The sequence below is a fragment of the Chanodichthys erythropterus genome, chromosome 17 (assembly GCF_024489055.1).
Source record: "Chanodichthys erythropterus isolate Z2021 chromosome 17, ASM2448905v1, whole genome shotgun sequence".
In the NCBI taxonomy this organism is placed as follows: Eukaryota; Metazoa; Chordata; class Actinopteri; order Cypriniformes; family Xenocyprididae; genus Chanodichthys; species Chanodichthys erythropterus.
This window is the reverse complement of record NC_090237.1, coordinates 15,268,812-15,280,909: the sequence shown is the minus strand read 5'-3', so window position 1 is coordinate 15,280,909 and position 12,098 is coordinate 15,268,812. Positions and strand designations below refer to the sequence as shown.

Genomic DNA, 12,098 nt, shown 5'->3' with positions numbered 1-12,098 from the left:
GGCACACATTACAACAGTAACACACAGCCACAGCATTTTCTATTGATTTATATGGTGTTATTCAGTACATTTAAAACTGTGTTGTTTTTTCAGAGTTACTTTTTGATACTCTGAATTTATTTGGTACATTCGTCTCAAGTGTGTTTGTGATTGTGATAGAGAAAAAATCCATTAATTTCTTCACCATAAGTATTGCATTATTGGTGTAATATTGGTTTGTGATATGCTGTGTGCAAATGCTCACATTCCAAACCATTTGTCAGTTTGAGATAGTTTAATCCTTTTTATTGTTTAATTAAATTATTTACATTTTGTTACTTTCACCAGAGTTTTATTCATTCTAAACATTTATTCATATACAAGTTATTCATAAGTTATTATAGATTTCATTATATATAACCTTCTAAAGGAGAAGTAATTCATTTGTGACACCAGAGGGGCCTAACTTCAACATCAGTAGGCACATAGTAATTGAATTTGGTGCACTGCCCTATTTATTTAATTAAAGACAGGTAGGGGGCGCTACACATACATTTTATACAAACGAAAGTATGAATGGTTATGGCAATGAGTGTTACATTTGTATATTTTATTGTATGAATAGGCATGACAAAGTAAAAGTGTTGAAAAGCAGCTAAGGCTCTATCATGTATTTTATTTTATTTCTGTTACCTCAGGAGTGTTTATGCGGCTGCGCGTGGAAAAGAAAGCACATGAGACCATGGATTAAGAATACATTAATACAGTTAACCAAATGAGAATTTATTTTCATATGGCATGACAGTTACAGCTTCAAATCTGTTAAGAGTCAATTTTAAATTCGAAAGTAAATTAAAATATCTATTTATTTATTTATTTATGTTATCAATCTGCACAACACTGTCATTGACTTTCTTTGATGACGTTTGCAGGGCATTCCAAATGAGCGATTATTGCCAGAGAAGTCCACTTCAACGGATACACCGTGCTCAGGGAGTAGGGAGCAGTGAACACTGCGTAAGGACCCTGTCGCATGGAACGCAGTTTATACTCTAAAAAATGCTGGGTTAAAAACAACCCAAGTTGGGTTGAAAATGGACAAACCCAGCAATTGGGTTGTTTTAACCCAGCAATAGGGTTAAATGATTGCCCAACCTGCTGGGTAGTTTTATTTAACTCAACTATTTTTAAAAATTACTGTATTGCTTAATTAAAATTAACCCAAAGTATGTTGGAAATTAACATTTATTAATGTTCAATGAATAATTATTAAACTATAAACATTTATTAAATTGCTTATTAATAAATTTATATTAATAAAATATTAAACTATTACATTTATATTAATAAAATATTAAAGCTTATTAATAAACATTCACCTTTTGTCTATTATTGTTGTCTCTAATTGCATCTGTTTTTTAATTTCCCAACTATTTTGGGTTCATTTTATGCTAGCCATATAGCACTTTTTAAATAATAGTTGGTTTAAATAAAACTACCCAGCAGGTCGGGCAAACATTTAACCCAACCACTGGGTTAGAACAACCCAATTGCTGGGTTTGTCCATTTTCAACCCAACTTGGGTTGTTTTTAACCCAGCATTTTTTAGTGTGTAGCACTCGTTGAAGTATATATGCGCGAGACATCACTTCCGTTGTCAGAGCGCGAGCAGACCTCACTAAGCGAATGCTGAACACAGTTGGACATGGTGTTTTAGAGGTAAAAAAATTATATAAATACTGTTCGGTTTCTCACACAAACTGATCGTTTCGTGTCTTAGGACATCAGTGTGTCATCACGAGCCGCAGGGTTTAATTTGGATTTGTCTGTGCAAGTTTTATTTACTCTTATAGTAGAAGTTCCCATCCATTAGCATTATTTGACTGACGGCAACGGTTGGAGTTAAAAATCATCATTTGTGTTCTACTGAAGAAACAAAGTCACCTACATCTTGGATGCGCTGGGGGTAAGCAGATAAACATTAAATTTTCATTTTTGGGTGAACTATCCGTTTAACAGATCATTCATGTTCTTTTAAATAGTTAGAGTATATCAAAAGATGTTTTTTTTAAAAGAACATTTCTATTTTTATATCCTTTTAACCCTCTATCGCATGCATTATGATAAATTTATAAAAAAAAATATTTGACTCTTTTTCTTTTCTTAGAATGGCTTAACTTGAAGTGCTGTAAAAAAACATTTGGAAAAAAATATTATTTTAAGGTACTTTATGATATGTTGCCATATGGCAACAACGCGCAATAGTGGAAATAACTTAAAATAAGTGTAAGTGTATATAGTTCATATTTTTCCTCAGAAATGTTGTTTGTATTGAATAAATTGGTGCTATTATAAGCTTCAGCAGTAAATATAAATTTTATTTATGGAATTTATTCTTTTGCTGAATATTCTTTGAATTTCATTACGTTTTTCGTGAATATTATTTAAATTGCAAATGTAGACAGTTAAAAACAAATCTAATACTGTTCATCATGTATCATAAAACATTGACATAAAACCAAAAATATTGTAGTTCATGAAAATTCAACATTACGCAATCTTATGAGAGGAAGGTTATGAACATGAACCCCCATAATTCTTGAAACTTCACCTTTTTTCTGTATGAAACTTCAAAAAGCATTTTTTTTTCAGAGGTGAGACACAGGTACACATCACATTTGGTGCATTTCACCCTAACAATACACTTACATCCACTTGAGACACAATGGTAGGACAGTGGTAGATCTGGGCCAGTATACTGGCTGTGATGGCAGATCTCTAATGTTGATTTAATCCATAATATAAATGTCATGGCAGTCCTTAACATACGACTAATCAACATTATATCACTAGCATTAATGTTTTTATTGTTATAGCTTAACAGACTGCAGCTAACTTTTGCTAGCTTTCTAACCTATTATAATAATGCCATTCCATTATTGCGCAGTGTTGCCATATGGCAACACAGACATTTTATCGATTTACCAAAAACTAATTTCATGAATTTTTTTTTTGAGTGGTGAATATAGGTGCGTTCCTGTAGTTACAAGATTCTAGCTCGTAAAAAGCGTTCACGTCCTCGTAGAGCTCGTATTTTACAGCTTGTAAGCTGGGAGTTTTCTGAAAGCTCCCAGATGTACCACGTGGTCGCTGTAGATTGATTTATTAGGTGTTGATAGTGGTGCCATGGAAACGCATAATTCCCAGTCCAAGGACCAAAAGGACGTGAACAGCTCCGAATATAACGTCACGTGTTGTCATTTCAAGATTCCGGTAAATACGAGGTGACGTGAATGCAGCTTATGTTATCATAACTTACCTGAGATGATGTTAACAATTTTTTTGTGAATGTGACATGGGCGGGTCCTTGTTTGTTTCTGACGTTTTAATTTGCTTTCAGCAACTACATACAAGAGACGGCAGTCTGTCAGAAAATCGCGCCGCAGAAAAAAATTGCATGTCATGTGACTTAACCAAAGCACATCATTGGCTAAACTAAGGTCTTCTCTTACCAACAAAAAAAACGAGAGTGTTCTGTTAAAGAGACGGTGGCAAGGAAATGAACACAAAGTGTATGTTGCCATATGGCAACACTATGCGGTAGAGAGTTAAACAGATTTCTGCTGTACCTTGACTGACTTCCAGAGGTTTCTAGTTTAAAACCCTGACTGCACATGGATCTTAACCGCATTCTTGTAAATGCATCATCTCTTTGCCTTTTCAATACATTCTAATGCTGCTTTCTCGTGTCAGTAGCTGTGTCCCAATTAAATGACATACACTATGCAATTATAATATGCAATATGTCCTCAATCAGTGTATGAGGTTAAAAGGCTATTTTGTCATCCATTGTTGGAGTTTGACAGCCTTTCCCCTTTAGCTACGCAAAGAAAGCTGTGACAGTTGAGTGCATGAAGTGTCCAACATTTCACACTGTAATTTTCATTTATTCATTTAATGATTTGCTTATTAAAGTGCATCATCCATTTAAAGTGCACTATTTCTTTTTTAAACTTTCAGTGTGAACAAACTACCCATTCTACTATAAAATGGCTTAGAATAGTGCATAAGTATGTGAATTGGAATGCAAAAATATCTAATCTGACACTGAAATATTGCCATAGTATGTAAGCAACTACAAATCAAGAACAAAAACACAGTAAGCTCACCAAAGTGTTTTCAGGTTGTTTGGGTTTAATAAAACAGGCTAATCAGGAAACTCATTTGCCCAGGAAAAGATATAAACACTGAATAAAAACATTTAGTTAGCATTCAAACACATCTATCCAAGCTGCAGAACTGAAGCACGACACTTCATTCACAGTGAGATGAATACTCAGTCTCCGCCAGATCACCTGAGGAAAATATTGATACCAAGAAATTAGCTTAATGCCAACTGATACTTTTGAATCACATAATAAAAACAATGAAAAATGGCACATAAAATCTTACTTGTTTGGTAGTAATCATACACTTTAATCACAGCTGGCTTGAGATTCTTCACTGGAAGAATCTGTTTTAATTGTAACTGGTGATTGACTGCAATATTTTTTGGAACCTGCAGGAGGATAAACAGTGAATAAAAATGTAAATGAATTGCTGTATCTTATCATATGAATGTTGCTGTTCTCCCACCTCTTTCAAATACACGATGACATGATCATCTTTAGAATCGACCCGTTCCACAAGTGATTCGCTTGAAGTGCTTTGAGGTTCAAGCTGTGGAAAAAGTGATTTTTTTTTTAGAAATAAATGTATGATTTGTCACACGCCCAACAGGAGACCTATTCTCTGTAAGCTATCATGCTGTTCATCAAGAAGTGAGCAGGACAATATCAGCCATAGCTGCATCATCTTACAGTAGATTCACAGCGACAGTACAGTAAATCTAATAATGAATCACTTCACATAGTCAAACGCACCATTGATGTATCAGCTGTGAATCCTGACAAGAGTTTAATATCCACAATGACCATGTTAGTTCTTGCCTGTGGACCATCATATCTGGAAAAAAATTAATATCAACCATCAGAGTTCATGGTGACTGAACTAAAGCCATAACCAAAATCATGTCTTATAGCATAAAGTTATTGTTCTTACTTCACAGTGAAATTTAACAATAGATACTGTCCAGAATATTTCTTGCAATCTCCTTCAATCTTAGCTTCAATGCTCAATGTTTTAGCTTCAGCAGGAGTGGGAATGTTGTAGAACTGAGCCATCTGAGAGATTCAACACAAACAAAAATAAATTAATAAACCGTTTCAAAGCAGAATAACCATAAAATGTCAAGAGAGAAAGTGAGTGTGAGTAAATGAAGCTGAACACTACAGACCTGCACAGACACACAGGTCGAGCCCTTCACTTCAATGCTGTATTTGGCTGGAACGTTCTGCAGCTGCTTCTCCTGGTACAGTAACTTGTTGTCCTGATTGACCTCAAAGGGGTGAGAGTCTCCTGCTGACTGTACAGTCACTGTGCTGGAGCCGTCAGAGCTGAACACTTTGGTGGCGTACAAAGACAGAGCCTGAAGAGCCACCACTGTGTCCTGGGAAATAAATGAGTTCAGTAATGTCACTTTTACTCATTCACACCAGCACATTCAACAATACTGTGTTTTATTGGAGCAGTTTGAGTAACCTGTGTGGAGGAGAATCCTCCATAGGCATTCTGCTGCTTCACAAGCCAGCTGACAATCCTGTTAGCATAGCCCAGATCAGCTGTAGTGACTGAATCTGCAGTGAGAACAGCTAGCAGCACATATGAGCTGATCTCCACTGCCAGAGAATCAGAGTCATCAGCAGATGCAGACTGAGACCAGTGGAGAAGAGACCCTTAATGACAAAAGACACAAGAGTAACTCAATGAGCATGACAAAAAACAATAGTACTGTCATAAATGATGACAGAAAGTCATCAGAAACAAACCTCTTACCGTCTGAAATAGCAACATCCTCCAGTTTCTTGAAAAGCTGCTGTCGAGTGTCCGTGTCTCTAGCCAGACTGAAAGTGTAGGTGAGCAGAGCAGTGGTGTAAATGTTTTTGACATCCTCAATGACGGACCTCAAGCATGACAAACCTTTACTGACGACAGGATCCTGTGACAAAAACAGAGAAACGGACGCTGTGAGTGTCATTTTTCTATGAGTTTATATTGTGTTTCCTGTAGATGAACTTACAGTGACTGGAGTTTCCAGTTCAAGCAATGATGCAGTAATGTAGGCAGTCATGGTCACATTATCGTTCACTCCACCCTGGAATATATGGGAAACAGAAATAAAGACAAATATTCAATTTATTCTCAGACCTGATGTCTACTGGTCACAGCAAACTTTAAGAAACAAGTGAAATACCTTCATTCTGTTGTTGAACAGTTTTCCCTGTTGGATAAAACATCCATCTGAATCCCGTCTGTTTATTAACCAGTTCTTTGCACTCTGAATAATTTGTGGATCAATAAATATGTATTTCTGTGCTCTGCCAAAAGACCTCAGGACAAAAGCAGTCAACCTGGTGGTGTGGTAATATACACAATGGCATTAGCTGTAGCAGTACTTTAACTCAAGTGGTAACCGAAATTAACTGAATTAAAAAAAAAAAGTGCAGAAAACAGACTAATATTTTTTATATTCTCTTATAGATACAAGATCTAATATTTTGCACAGTCTGCCTGGGCTATTTTTGTAAAGTAACAATTACTATTTTCTTTGATAAAGTTTTACCAAGTATTCTCTTCTCCGTATCCAAATGTGCTGTATGCTCCACTGTTATGCTTGTAGTTCAGTTGTCTCTGGTATCCTGTTGAGTTTGACAATGATTAAGATGTTCATTTGAGTTGACAAAATGTGTCTGAATAACTACTAAACATCTCAGTATTTTTAAAAAAAAATTATTTATGTCTCTCACCGCTCTTCAGGAAGCCGGTGGCTCTCTCTCGGATGGCTGAGGTGAGCTGCTCCGTGTTCTCCAGATACTGTAGAATGTAAATATTGGGAGAAAGAACAGCCATGTTTTGTTCTCCACAGCCGTACGGCATCCGTAATAATCCGTGAAGATTCCTCAGTGCCCGACCCAATATGTCTCCTATAAACCATACACAAGTTAAAATACATTTTATAATCCAAACCTAATCTCCTAATTTCTGCTTGTATTTGTAAATGTTACCAATGACTGAAACAGTGGATCTGGCTGATCCCTCTATCACATCTTTAGGAAGAGTCAGATCCACTTCCTCTGAGAGACTGTCTCCTATGAAACAGAGAGACAGAAACACACATCAGTGATCAGATGAGTAACACTATGATGCTAAATATAGTCTGTGGACAAACCTTTTGGACACAGTAACCAGCTGTGAGTCTCTGTCTTTTCAGTTCCTTCAGCCTGCAGCATAAAACAATCACATCAACTCATCATACTGATATAAGCAGCATTAGGATCATGGATAAATGATGTCTGAAATCTGTTTGACGTGCGTTGACCTGTACGAGCAGACTTCGTGTGACCGTGTCAATGCGTCCTCTCTCTGGGACGCTCACAATCTCATTGTCACACACAGTCTGGGACGCCTCTGCCTCTGCACTGACTGTAATATTCAAGACTCCTACAACACAAGACATGTACGTGAAGATACAACAGACACAAACACTGAGAAACGTCTCGGTTACATAGGTAACCCTCGTTCCCTGAAGGAGGGAACGGAGACGTACGTCGGACAGACCGACGAATAGGAATCTCGCTAGAGAGGCCAATCTACTTCGAGTGTAACTAAAACGAGCCAATGCACATTGGCATGCAATCATATGCATCAGCTGCTCGCCTCGCAGCGCGGGTATATAATGAGCAGCAGGTGCGTTGCATCTTCAGGTTTTCGCTGAGGAGCCGAACCCAGCAGGCGGCAGCATCAGCAGGACAACGCCTGTGGCGACGGGATGTACGTCTCCGTTCCCTCCTTCAGGGAACGAGGGTTACCTATGTAACCGAGACGTTCCCATTCAGTCGTTCACGTTCGACGTACGTCGGACAGACCGACGAATAGGAATCCCTACCAAAGCGCCACAGGAGCTGCCCTCTTCCAGCGCTCTGTCGTGAGCCACCTGAACCCCCTTGCCAAAGGACGGTGGGACCAGGCTCACACAGAGAGGGTCGATCACTGTTGTTCCCAAAACCCACTCAGTGCGACAATTGGATAACGCTGCGGAAGCCATATCCTTCCCCGAAGGAGTTATATGGATAAGTACATATGGACTAACCTTGTAGGTTGTACAACATATGGAAGAACTGGGGTGACTCCACTCGGTGAGAGATGGGTTCTCCTAGAGGGAAAGACACGGGCTTCGTTTAGGAGCAGCCGTGGAAAAAGCCATATGGGATCCCCGTAGGGTCACACATATGGAACCCAGCCTAAATCCGGTTCTCAAGGATACAACGGAGTATAGGCCTGGCGCCAGACGCTCCACCACGTCTGCTGCCGAAGGGTAACCGGAGGACTCAACAGGGTCTGCCCGTAGGGACTCTCTGGAGAATAGAACGCGCATGTAGCGCAGCAAGCTGACACTAAGCCGGGGCCTCTCCGTGCCTCTGACCTGAGGCGAGAACACGCTAGTATCTAGCAAACGTGTTAGGTGTCGCCCAGCCCGCAGCTCTACAAATGTCTGTTAGTGAGGCGCCACGAGCCAGCGCCCAGGAGAATGCCACACCTCTCGTGGAGTGAGCATGCAATCTGAGCGGGCAGGGCACGCCCTGAGCTTGGTAAGCCAGGGCGATGGCATCCACTATCCAGTGGGCCATCCTCTGCTTGGAGACAGCCTTTCCCTTCTGCTGGCCTCCGTAACAGACAAAGAGCTGGTCTGAGGTCCTGAAGCTTCGAGTTCTGTCTATGTACAGTCGCAAGGCGCGAACTGGACAGAGCAAAGCCAGGGCTGGGTCTGCCTCCTCCGAGGGCAGCGCTTGCAGGCTCACTACCTGGTCCCTGAAGGGAGTGGAAGGAACCTTGGGCACATAGCCAGGCCGGGGTCTCAGTACCACGTGGCTGTCACCCGGCCCGAACTCTAGGCACGATTCGTCGACCGAAAATGACTGCAGGTCCCCTACCCTCTTGATGGAGGCCAATGCCACCAGCAGCAAAGTCTTCATAGACAGAATCTTTAAGTCTGCTGACAGCAAAGGCTCAAAGGGAGCAATCTGGAGTGCTCTGAGCACCAGAGTAAGGTCCCAAGAGGGTATGGAGGGGGGACGAGGAGGATTTAACCGTCTCGCCCCCCTAAGGAACCTGATGACCAGGTCGTGCTGACCAACAGATTTGCCATCTATGTGGTCGTGGTAAGCAGATATGGCAGCAGTATGGACTTTGAGGGTGGAGGGGGACAGCCTACGCTCCAACCCTTGCTGCAAGAAGGAAAGCATGACTCCGATCGAGCATCTTCGGGGGTCTTCTCAGCGAGAAGAGCACCACTCGACGAACAGGTTCCACTTCGAGGCGTAAGCACGTCTCGTAGACAGTGCAATTGTCGAAGTGATGGTGTTAAGTACCTCAGGGGGTAAGTCACCTAGAACCTCCGCGTCCCATTCAGGGACCAGACATGGAGTTTCCAGAGGTCTGGACGCGGGTGCCAAAGAGTGCCCCATCTCTGAGAAAGAAGGTCTTTCCTCAGAGGGATGGGCCAGGGAGGGGCTGTCGCGAGGAGTGAGAGTTCTGGGAACCAGGTCCGGTTGGGTCAGTAAGGCGCAACTAACAAGACCTGCTCCTCGTCCTCCCTGACTTTGCACAGGGTCTGTGCAAGTAGGCTCACTGGGGGAAACGCATATTTGCGCAGGCCCCGGGGCCAGCTGTGAGCCAGTGCATCTGTCCCGAGTGTCCCCTCGGTCAGAGAGTAAAACAACTGGCAGTGGGAGGTTTCTGGTGAGGCAAACAGGTCTACCTGAGCCTCTCCGAATTCTCTCCAGTTCAGCTGAACCACCTGGGGGTGGAGTCGCCACTCTCCTGGCAGCGCAGCTCGTGATAGCTCGTCGGCCACACGGTTGAGCACACCGGGGACATGAATGGCGCGAAGCAACCTCAGATGCTTCCGACTCCACAGGAGGAGATGGCGGGCGAGTTGCGACATGCGACGGGAGCGTAGACCACCTTGACGGTTGATGTACGCAACGGTCGCAGTGTTTTCCGTATGGACCAGTACATGCTTGCCCTGAAGCAGGCCTTTGAGGCGGCTCAGAGCAAGGCGTACTGCCAGCAACTCGAGGCAATTGATGTGCCAATGCAGATGGGGTCCCGTCCAAACCCCTGAGACTGCATGCCCGTTGTACGTGGCACCCCAGCCGGTGGCAGAAGCATCTGTGAACACCACAGCATGCCGGGACACCTGTTCTAGGGGCACTCCTGCCCAAAGAAACAAGGGGTCCGACCACGGACTGAAGGTTCGGCGGCACTCCTGAGTGATTGGCACCCGGAACGTGCCGCGCTGCCACGCCCATCTCGGGACTCGGCCGTGAAGCCAGTGCTGAAGCGGTCTCATATGAAGCAGACCGAGCGGTGTTACAGCCGCAGCAGCCGCCATATGCCCCAGGAGCCTCTGAAAGAACTTCAGTGGGACCGCTGTCCTGCCATTGAATGTATTCAGGCAGTTCAACACCGACCGAGCACGTTCCTCTGTGAGGCGTGCTATCTGCTCGACCGAATCCAACTCCATACCGAGAAAAGAGATCCTCTGCACCGGGGCGAGTTTGCTCTTTTCCCAGTTGACCTGAAGCCCCAACTGGCTGAGGTGTCTGAGCACCAAATCCCTGTGTTTGCACAACTGATCCCGGGACTGTGCTAGAATGAGCCAGTCGTCGAGATAGTTGAGAATGCGAACACCCTGTTCTCTCATGGGAACAAGGGCTCCCTCCACGACTTTTGTGAAGACGCGGGGAGACAGGGCCAGCCCGAAGGGTAGGACTCTGTACTGATATGCTCGACCTTCGAACACGAATCTCAGGAATGGCCTGTGTCGCGGAAGAATTGAAACATGCAAACCAATCTCGGGGACGGATGCACTCGAAAATGCGTTTCTGCGTGAGCATTTTGAATGGTAGCTTGTGGAGGCTCCGATTCAAAACTCGCAGGTCCAAGATCGGTCGTAACCCGCCGCTTTTCTTGGGTACAATGAAGTAGGGGCTGTAGAACCCCGACCTTAAATCGGCTGGAGGGACCGGCTCTATCGCGTCCTTCGCCAGTAGGACTGCGATCTCCGCACGCAGGACAGGGGGATCGGCATCTTTCACTGTAGTGAAGAGGACGTCCCTGAACTTGGGGGGGGAAGCCGGGCGAACTGAATCGCAAAGCCGACCCTGATGGTCCGAAGGAGCCAGCGAGACGGACTGGGGAGCGCTAACCCGGCTCGCAGAGACCGTACAAGCAGGACCAAAGGGACCACCGGTGTACCCGCAGCAGAGCAGCGAGGTGGAACACAGGGACGCGGCTCGGGGGGCTCTCTTTGTGAGGCGGCCCGAAGCGGCGTCACAGTGTGCTAGGCAACACTTACCTGGCTCCACGGATGGACAGAGGGAGCAGTCGAGGCTTTGGCTGCTCGCTGCTGTCCGCTGGCGACAGAAGAGGGGGATGAGAGTGGTGAGGTTTTTCTCCTCCCACTGCTCTCCAAACCCTCTTCAGACCTGGAATGGAGGAACTGCTCTTTTAAATTTGGGTACCGCTGCCTCTTGGGTCAGTGGCGGAACAGAAACAAACCCAATAAAGGATTTACCACCTGGCCCTCCTCCAGGGGTGGAAGAGCAGCCCCACCCATCTCTGGGTCGCCCGTCTCAGGGGTGATTCTCACCAACCAGTTAAACAGCTGCAGAGACGGGAGGCGTCATCTCCCCGCAATGGATACAGCAGAGCCTGCTGGGCCGGAGTTTCTTGAAGGGGACGACACCCTTGGCGACGAGCAGACTGAGGGGCGGCCCAAGAGGAACTCAATGGTTTGTCATGGGAAGCTCCCCGATCCGCTACTATCTGAAGAGAACCGCTGGGCTCAGTCCTCGACAGTGTCACCGAAAAGGCCACCTCGTAAGATGGGACAATCGAGAAAGCATTTAGCTTGACAACCTCTCACACCTCACAAGGTAAGCCAGGGGGCACTTCTG

The 12,098-nt window shown here is 44.0% G+C and overlaps 1 protein-coding gene across 1 annotated transcript in view; it reads right to left on the bottom strand.

The window, feature by feature from the left end:
• Positions 1-4,159: 4,159 nt before the first annotated feature.
• The window catches only part of LOC137004471 (alpha-2-macroglobulin-like), a 29,240-nt gene continuing 21,301 nt past the window's right edge, over positions 4,160-12,098 (bottom strand). The window contains exons 20-34 of the mRNA XM_067364829.1: positions 7,457-7,578; positions 7,307-7,358; positions 7,143-7,226; positions 6,885-7,061; positions 6,701-6,776; positions 6,332-6,488; positions 6,158-6,232; positions 5,914-6,076; positions 5,620-5,813; positions 5,315-5,527; positions 5,080-5,201; positions 4,902-4,983; positions 4,615-4,698; positions 4,432-4,537; positions 4,160-4,334 (exon numbers count right to left, since the gene is read on the bottom strand). Coding sequence (XP_067220930.1) covers positions 4,294-4,334; positions 4,432-4,537; positions 4,615-4,698; positions 4,902-4,983; positions 5,080-5,201; positions 5,315-5,527; positions 5,620-5,813; positions 5,914-6,076; positions 6,158-6,232; positions 6,332-6,488; positions 6,701-6,776; positions 6,885-7,061; positions 7,143-7,226; positions 7,307-7,358; positions 7,457-7,578 — 1,748 coding nt within the window. The 3' untranslated portion in view covers positions 4,160-4,293. The remainder of the gene's footprint in view (positions 4,335-4,431; positions 4,538-4,614; positions 4,699-4,901; positions 4,984-5,079; positions 5,202-5,314; positions 5,528-5,619; positions 5,814-5,913; positions 6,077-6,157; positions 6,233-6,331; positions 6,489-6,700; positions 6,777-6,884; positions 7,062-7,142; positions 7,227-7,306; positions 7,359-7,456; positions 7,579-12,098) is intronic.